Source organism: Macaca nemestrina, chromosome 3 (genome assembly GCF_043159975.1).
Source record: "Macaca nemestrina isolate mMacNem1 chromosome 3, mMacNem.hap1, whole genome shotgun sequence".
Lineage (NCBI taxonomy): Eukaryota > Metazoa > Chordata > Mammalia > Primates > Cercopithecidae > Macaca > Macaca nemestrina.
This window is the reverse complement of record NC_092127.1, coordinates 191012276-191021030: the sequence shown is the minus strand read 5'-3', so window position 1 is coordinate 191021030 and position 8755 is coordinate 191012276. Positions and strand designations below refer to the sequence as shown.

At 58.1% G+C, this 8755-nt stretch overlaps 1 protein-coding gene across 3 annotated transcripts; it reads right to left on the bottom strand.

The window, feature by feature from the left end:
* Positions 1-2694: 2694 nt before the first annotated feature.
* LOC105483838 (transmembrane protein 129, E3 ubiquitin ligase) lies at positions 2695-8596 on the bottom strand. Of its 3 annotated transcripts, none has more exons than XM_071093926.1 (4): positions 8473-8596; positions 5191-5650; positions 4553-4712; positions 2695-4472 (listed from the first exon to the last, which is right to left on the bottom strand). In XM_071093926.1, exons 2-4 carry the CDS (start codon positions 5355-5357, stop codon positions 4224-4226), a joined length of 576 nt encoding a protein of 191 aa, XP_070950027.1. In that variant the 5' UTR covers positions 5358-5650; positions 8473-8596; the 3' UTR covers positions 2695-4223. The 3 variants fall into 3 exon arrangements, with proteins under 3 accessions (XP_070950027.1, XP_011743142.1, XP_011743143.1); XM_011744840.3 differs by having other exon boundaries at positions 8283-8559; XM_011744841.3 differs by lacking the exon at positions 4553-4712 and having other exon boundaries at positions 4324-4472; positions 8283-8559.
* Between the last annotated feature and the right edge of the window lie 159 nt (positions 8597-8755).

Genomic DNA, 8755 nt, shown 5'->3' with positions numbered 1-8755 from the left:
CCCCAGGCCCTGGGCATCCCATAACCCTCAATACTGTAAACTAAAAATCCTTGCAGGGTGCGGTGGCTCACGCTGGTAATCCCAACACTTTGGGAGACCGAGGTGGGAGGATCATCTGAGGTCGGGAGTTCGAGACCAGCCTGACCAACATGGAGAAACCCCATCTCTACTAAAAATACAAAATTAGCCTGGCGTGGTGGCACATGCCTGTAATCCCAGCTACTTGGGAGGCTGAGGCAGGAGAATCGTTTGAACCCGGGAGGTGGTGGGTCAAGATCATGCCACTGCACTCTAACCTGGGCAACAAGAGCGAAACTCTGTCTCAAAAAAAATTAAAATCCTAAGCCCCCAACAACTGAATGGACCCCCTTGTGGTCAGTGGGACACCAGTGGCAATAAGATACCAAATTATGAATAAGACCTAAGGTCATGCCAGGCAAGGGTTAAGTCACACACCCTACATTTAAACTATATTCTTACTGTCACACTGCTTTTCTTTTCCTCTTAGTAGCTCAACAAGCACTGGCCTTGAGATAAGCAGTGTTGAAACAGTGCAGTGGCTGAGATGATGGCTCATGCCTGTGATCCCGACTCTGGGAGGCTGAAGCCAGAGGATTGCTTCAGGTCCAGAGTTTAAGACCAGCCTGGGCAACAGCGAGACCCTGTCTTACAAAAAACTTAAACAAAAAGGCTAGGCACTGTGGCTCACACCTGTAATCCCAGCACTTTGGGAAGCTAAGGTGAGAGGATCGCTTGAGCTCAGGAATTCAAGACCAGCCTGGGCAACATAGCAAGACTTCTTTACTAAAAATCAAAAAAATTAGCCGGCCGTGGTGGTGTGTGCCTGTGATCCCAGCTACTAGGAGGCTGAAGTAGGATTGCTTGAACCTGGGAGGTCAAGGCTGCAGTGAGCCCAGATGGCGCCACTGCACTCCAGCCTGGGCAACAGAGTGAGACCCTGTCTCAAAACAATAAAAACCGGCCGGGCGCGGTGGCTCAAGCCTGTAATCCCAGCACTTTGGGAGGCCGAGACGGGCGGATCACGAGGTCAGATCGAGACCATCCTGACGAACACGGTGAAACCCCATCTCTACTAAAATACAAAAAAAATTAGCCGGGCGAGGTGGCGGGCACCTGTACTCCCAGCTACTCGGGAGGCTGAGGCAGGAGAATGGCGTGAACCCAGGAGGCGGGGCTTGCAGTGAGCTGAGATCCGGCCACTGCACTCCAGCCTGGGCAACAGAGCCAGACTCCATCTCAAAAAAAAAAAAAAAAAAACAATAAAAACCAATTTGCAGTTCCACCAGATGCCAACTGATCCCCCAGCCCCTGTTCCACTAGCCATAACTACAGGTTTCCTTGGAACTACAGGTTTCATTGAGCAAGCGACTGATTTCAGTAACTTGGTCCAGATAAGAGCCCACAGTGATGGACCACTTCTGGCCTGTGTAGAACCTCATTATAATACATTTACATGTTAAGTCTCCACCCCAAAGTGAATGTGGATTATGTTTGCTCAGGATGCAAGCATCAGGACTGCCTTCATGAATATTCATAGATCCTGTCACCTGCTGAATATGCATGTTTAGCCAACCCATTCAGCATAAAGCTCCTGCCCCAACCCCTCCTCCTCCTCTGAAGTGCCCGTCTCTGGTCTTGGCCGGAGGCTGTGCTTTCCAGTCTGAGGGATGGCCACCTTGCAGGCTGTAACTTTTTTATTTTTTTGAGACAGTCTCACTCTGTCGCCTAGGCTGGAGTGGAGTGGAGTCTCGGCTCACTGCAACCTCTGCTATCCGGGTTCAAGCGATTCTCATCATCAGGCTGTAACTTTTCAGAAGAAATAAAGTCTCCTCTAAGTTAACAGCACAGAGCCAAAGAGTCCAAGTGCCTGGGAGCCCTAGGGCCTGGCACACAGTCAGGGTCTGTAACAGCCCCTCAGTAGATGCTCACTAGTCTCTGTCGTTGGTTAAAGCAGTGCCTGGTTGTGTATGCAAAAGAATGCTAGTGAAAGCACCACACTGGAAAGAATCTGAAGACACTCGGAGCGCAGGAAACTAGAGCCCACTGTCATATCTTTCAACAGGATTACGTGTACTATTTCCCCAAGAACCGTCCTGTGAGTCGAGAAGCAGAATGGGGAAAACGGCAGCAAGCACTCACTGTCCAGTTGCTGGGGTGATCACCTGAGGTCCCAGTGCTGTGGGGAACCCCGGGTGCCGCCTTGTCTGCCCTAGGTGCTCAGCTGGCAATTGCTGGGCCACCCTGACCCACAGTGAGGTCAGTAGAGACAGCCTCGTGTCCTCACAGGAGGCAGCTGCAAACATAAGTGAACCGGAAAGGCTGCTCGTTCCTTGGCTACCCACGTGTCCACACATCAGTTCCTGAATCTGGAAGGAGCCACAGTGGTGACCACACAGTGACTTCCCCCAGGATGTGTCTCTGCCCCTCCTGCCCTGCTCCTGCAGATGGCCCTGGGTTGGGGGTTGTCAAGACCCCAGAGTCCTCAAACTAGAAATCATCAAAGGTTCCTACTGTACCCGCCTCCCAACCAAAGGGTTTTTTCCTCCTTATTCTGAGCAAAGCACACCATGCGCACAATTCCACCTCTAAGGTGGCTCCTCCAACAACCCCAGGCCATTCTCCAACTATGACAAAAGTTTGGTTTTAATATCGGGCCACACAAAACACAGTACATCACTTCAGAGTACATTTTATTAAATATGGTGTCATTTGGCTACAATAGGTTTGTCTTTATAAAACTAAGTTACTTCTTTTGTAGTAAAAACAACCCCAACCCACTGCCCCTCTTTGGCAGCCCTTAAAACTCAGGATCGGCCGGGCGCGGTGGTTCACACCTGTAATCCCAGCACTTTGGGGGGCCGAGGCGGGCAGATCACGAGGTCAGGAGATCGAGACCATCCTGGCTAACACGGTGAAACCCCGTCTCTACTAAAAATGCAAAAAATTAGCCGGGCGCGGTGGCAGGCACCTGTAGTCCCAGCTACTCAGGAGGCTGAGGCAGAATGGGGTGAACCTGGGAGGCGGAGCTTGCAGTGAGCTGAGATGGCGCCACTGCACTCCAGCCTGGGCAACAGAGCGAGACTCCATCTTAAAAAAAAAAAAAAAACAAATAAACAAAAAACTCAGGATCAAGGCTAGGTCTGGCTCCCAGCCACAGCCCTTGCTGCCTTCACCTGCTGAGTGTTCCAGGAAGCCTCCCAAATCCCAAGGGTCAGGCCACCTGAGTCTATCACCTCTGCGTGAAACAGCCAAGCCCAGGGGCTTTGGGGCCGCAGGTGTGAGGCCTCTCCAGTAGCCACGGCTGTGTCAGGGCTGTGCCTGGGGCCTGGCCAACGTCTCCCCTCCCCTTGAACCAACAGGAATTGGGCAAGACACTCACCCGAGCCTTGACCACATGGGGCGTGTACCCCCTTCTGAGCCTGGGAGACCCTGGGGGAGTGGGCAGCCTGTGCTGGACCCTGGTGGGCTTGTGTTCTGGATGTCACTATGGCACTTTGGTCCTCAACCCCCACCCCTACCCAGGAGTCTGAGGCCTCGGCCTTCCCTGGACTTGTTGGGCAGCAGAAGGCACCAAGGACAGGATGAGAACCCCTGAGGGGCAGCCCCACAAATGAGGGCACTCTGACCTGTCCTTCCATTGCCACCCCACCCAGGAATGGCCCTCAACTGGCCACAGCCACCAGGAAGCCCCAGGACTGCTCCCACACCACAGCGGTGCCCTCTTCTCTATCCCACCCTTGGGACCTACCCCGGGTTCTCCAGGCAGCCAGGGGCCAGCTCCAGGACAGGGCAGGAGAATGCAGATCTGGGTCTGGCATGTAACTGAGGGGGGTGTGCTCCAGGGAAGTAAGGCAAATGGCCCAGGTGACGACCACCTGGGGTAGACCCAGGGTCTCCAGGGAATGGCTCGGGGGAAACGCTGTGTTGTGTGTGCAGGATCTGCCCCCAGCAGCAGGAAGGGGCAGAGGGAGGCGAAGAGGAGGCCCCTGGGACTTGCACCCTGGCTGCCAAGCAGGGTGGGGTGTCTTCATGAGGATTGCTTTTAACCAAAAGTCCTCAGCCTTCTGCAGACCCAGGGCAGAGGTGAGTTGCTCCAGATCATGTGCTTTAAGTAGAGCCCTTTACCAGCCAGGAGACCCAGCCACCCCCTTCCCCGCCCCGTGGCTGGGGGGACACAGAGTCACCTCAAGGCCCCAGCCCACTCAGCGCACAGTGCACACATCCAGGATGCAGAAGCGTGCGCGGCAGGTGGGGCAGGGCACGCGGCTGGCCAGCCAGGTGTCAGGGCGCAGGGGGTCCTGGCGGCTGGCGAACCACTTGCCCATGCAGGTGAGGCACCACATGGGGCGGCAGTAACACTGCTGGCACTCGCCTGCGGCTGCCTCCTGACAGGTCTTCACTAGCTTCACGCTGGCACGCGTCTGCATGCAGCCTATGCAGGCCTCCAGCTCCTGCGGGCAGGTGGAGCGTCACCAGGAGCCCAGGCAGACACCTGTGGGCACCCACCCATCCACCTGGCCCAGGCCCCCACCTGGCTGCTGGGCACTGAGTAGGCCGGGTTGACCTCTACCAGGGAGGCAAATGTCTCCAGGAACAGGTCGCCCAGGCTCTGGTGGATGACCACGTGGGCTGCCCTGCGGATGGGTGCCCGGAGTTTCTCGCAGAGCTCCCCGTACTCAGTGGAGTTCAGCCTGCAGGGAGGAGAGCTGCTGGGGCCCTCTGCAGGGCAAAGGGAGGGGGAGATGGAGGCCATACCCCAAGGAGTGACAGGGCAGCTGTCGCACCAGGACCAACCAGGAGAGATGGCCCTAAGGCCAGAGCCCAGGGACCCAGTGCCAGACGGCCCAACCTGGGCATGGGGCAGACCTAGGAGCAAGGCAGCTGTCCAGCCTGAGGGCTGCACTGTCCTGAGTGCTCCCCAAGAATCTGGGGGAGACGGCTCCAGGGAGAGTGGAAGGGGAGGCCAAGAGTGCAGGGGGGCCCGAAGGAGGGCTATGCGGGAGGGCTCAGTGACGGGTGTCTCGTGGACACCTTGCCTGGTGTCACACAAGTCCATGAGTGCTGGAGTCCACACCGGCTACGCCTAGCACCTCCCAGGGGTCATGGCGCCAGAGCCTGGCTCTGGCCTGCCGCGTGCCCTCTGCACCCCCGCAGGCACCACACTCTTACCGGATGTCAAAGGCCTGCACGGCAGGGTTGGCGCTGGCCACACGGATGGTGAGGAGCTGCACGGGCAGGTTCGAGTCTGGCGAGAGCTCGTGCTGCCGAGACTCCGTCACAGTCAGGTGCACGTCCTGCTGCTGGGCCACATGCACTCGGTAGGTGGTCACCTTCATCACCCACACGTCTGTCACAATCACACGGGCACCTGGTGCGCCGGTGGCAAACTTGTCAATCCGCCGGAACTCAGTGTTGATGGAGGAGGCAACAGCCTGCCAGCCGGACTGTGGGAGGGCATAGAGTGCCAGGGTGCGTGCCAGTGGGTGGCGGGCCCACCGGTCACGGGACCAGTAGTAGATCAGGATGCAGGCGACGGCGGGGAGGGTCACGGCCAGCAGCAGGAAGAGCCGCCAGGCGGGGGAGTGGAACCGCTTTTCTGAAGCCGCAAGGCACACGCCCACATAGTAGCCTGCAAAGGACAGGGTGAGCCTCAGGAGAAAGTGGGTGCCAGGCCGCTGTCCACCCCCACACAGCCCTGGGCCCGGCCCTCTGCCCGGGTTCCAGGGTCAGCTCCCAGGGTAAGTGGGTTTTACCCACTCTGCACTTCCCTAGCCGGCCCACTCTGTCCCTGCCTGTGGCAATGGCAGGATATATTAGGGGAAAAGGTTTTTAATTTGCTGCTTTAGTTTCATACAATATGTAAATATTGAAAAAACTACAAAAGCCTAGAAAGAGAAAAAGAAACACAATGAAGTGTCCCCTCAGGCAGAGCTGACCCCTGGCCTGCCCAGGGCAGCTGCCTGGACAGGATCTCAGTCTCTCAATCTCACCAGCTCTGAGAAGGCTGGTCAAACGTGGCCCATCCCAGAGCTGAGAAGTTGTGTGTGAGAAAGGAAGCAAGTGTCAAAGAATGATGGGACACGTCTAGAGGACACAAGGCCAGCTTCAGGGCCCTGCTGGCCAGATCGGGGACAATTTGAAGGTCCAAATAAGCAATGGAGACGGTGAGGAGTTGCACTAGCAGCTTCCAGTTGGCAAAAAGTAATAGTCCACATTTGGAGTTGGCCCAGTCACTGCATTTCAAGGTAATGTGACATATAACAATAGGTGGCCGGGCGCGGTGGCTCACGCCTGTAATCCCTGCACTTTGGGAGGCCGAGGCGGGCGGATCACGAGGTCAGTAGATCGAGACCATCCTGGCTAACACGGTGAAACCCCGTCTCTACTAAAATACAAAAAATTAGCCGGGCGCGGTGGCCGGCGCCTGTAGTCCCAGCTACTCCAGAGGCTGAGGCAGAAGAATGGCGGGAACCCGGGAGGCGGAGCTTGCAGTGAGCCGAGATGGTGCCACTGCACTCCAGCCTGGGCCAGAGTGAAGACTCCGCCTCAAAAAAAAAAAGGTTACTGGGGCTGGGTGGCTCACGCCTGTAATCCCAGCACTTTGGGAGGCTCAGGCGGGCGGATCACAAGGTCAGGAGATTGACACCATCCTGGCTAACACGGTGAAACCCCGTCTCTACTAAAAAATACAAAAAACTAGCCGGGCGCGGGGGCGGGGGCCTGTAGTCCCAGCTACTCGGGAGGCTGAGGCAGGAGAATGGTGTGAACCCGGGAGACGAAGTTGCAGTGAGCCGAGATCGTGCCACTGCACTCCAGCCTGGGCGACGGAGTAAGACTCCATCTCAAAAAAATAAATAAATAGGCCGGACGCTGTGGCTCAAGCCTGTAATCCCAGCACTTTGGGAGGCCGAGACGGGAGGATCACAAGGTCAGGAGATCGAGACCATCCTGACTAACACAGTGAAACCCCGTCTCTACTAAAAAATACAAAAAACTAGCCGGGCGCGGGGGCGGGGGCCTGTAGTCCCAGCTACTCGGGAGGCTGAGGCAGGAGAATGGCGTAAACCCGGGAGGCAGAGCTTGCAGTGAGCTGAGATCCGGTCACTGCACTCCAGCCCCGGCAACAGAGCGAGACTCCGTCTCAAAAAAAATAAATAAATAAAATAAATAAATAAATAGGCAACTAATACCTAATAAAGCTTGAAAACTTTCAAACTAAGTTAAAAATAAAAAGAGCTTGACATCCAGCTGTGAGGTCAGCTGTGCTGTCTGCTTCAGGTGTGGCCGCCATGATTCACTTGTGGTCCCTCACAGGCGTCTGGGGAGGGTGCAGTTGGAAGGGATACAGAAACCCACCCAGTAGGCCTCGAAAGCGGCCTGGTCAGGGCCCTAGCCCCACTCAGCCCCATCCATTTCCCAAGTGGGCCCCCAGCCCATCCTCTCCATGAGGCAGGCCTGGGCGTCTCCACCCCACACCTGCCTCCAGCTCCCCCGGGCCCGGGCAGCTGCATGCTCACACCGGGATGTGGACGGTCACCCCTCTTGTTTCCCCAGAGCGGCAGACCTGGCCAGCCACTGGCCATTTGTCCTCCCAGAGCTGCGTCTGCCCCTGCGTCCTCCAGAGGTCCCCCCTTGAAATCCCTTTCCAACCACTGCACCCCCCATCTCCCACCTGTCTGTCATCCAACTGGCTGAGACGGGGACCTTCCAGAGCCCCAGTTACCACCTGGGGCCCAGCCCAACACCCCCCGGACAACTCTGAGGGTCCCACCTGCACAGAGGCCCTCCTCAGCCTCTGCCCCTGTGGCGCCCCCAAACTGGAACTGCCTCCAAATCCGCCCGTTCTCCCCACACCCACCTTCCAAGGCCTAGAGCAATGCCACCCTCCACACAGTCCCTCCGACCCCTTCTGTTGGACTCAATCAACAGTTGCCTTCTCCTGGCCACTGCCCGCAACCACGACAAGCAAAGGCTGCTTGGCCTTGGAACCCTCAGGCATGTGACGGTTCAGGACATGGTGAGCCGGGGCATCCCCTGCCCAAGGTTCTGTACTTGGGTTCCCGTCACCTGCAAGCCAGCGCCGGCGGCGCCCCTAAGCGCGCTCAGCCCACGCCGCGGTCCCTCTGGATGAGGACCGGCGCCTCTCCCCAGCTGCGCCCAGGCGCTTTCGGGGCCTCGGCGAGCTGGCGGAGGCCTCCTCCTGACCTCCCAGCAAGCCCTGCGCAGGAGAGGACGCGGCTGGCCGGCCGGAGCAGCCTCACCGAGCGGCAGCAGCGAGTGGCACAACAGCGTGGCGGCCGTGCGGCGCAAGTGGAAGGGCACGAAGGCGGCGTCCTCGCTGCCCAGCCAGCCCGACAGCAGGTTCTGCACCGTGAGCCCCGCCGCGTGGAACTCGTTAGGCGTGAACACAAAGCACACGGCGAACACCAGATAGGCGAGAGTGAAGGTCACCTCGGGGCTGTCCATCGCGCCGCCGCCGGGAAGCTGTCCGGCGAGGACCCCGCCCCCGGCGCGGGGAAGAGGCCGCAGCGCCCAGACCCCGACCTGTCGGTTGCGACAGCCGCCACCCGGCCGCCCGCGGGGCACTCTAGGAGATGGAGTCCCGCCGCCCGGCCGCCCGCGGGGCGCTCTGGGAGATGCAGTCCCCGTGAGGGTGCGGCCTCTCTTCAGGGCCCGCCCTGGAGGCGGCACTGCACCTGGTCTCAATGCACAGCTGGGGAAACTTAGGCCTGAG

Bases quoted from the DNA above. Each gene is read 5' to 3' on its own strand.
- LOC105483838 (XM_011744840.3), bottom strand. From the start codon at position 8,487: ATGGACAGCCCCGAGGTGACCTTCACTCTCGCCTATCTGGTGTTCGCC. The intron at 5,651-8,282 runs GTGAGGCTGCTC...TGTCCTTTGCAG, and splicing joins CCACTCGCTGCTGCCGCTCG to GCTACTATGTGGGCGTGTGC. The intron at 4,473-4,552 runs GTGGGGGCCTGG...ACCTGCCCGCAG, and splicing joins ACTCAGTGCCCAGCAGCCAG to GAGCTGGAGGCCTGCATAGG.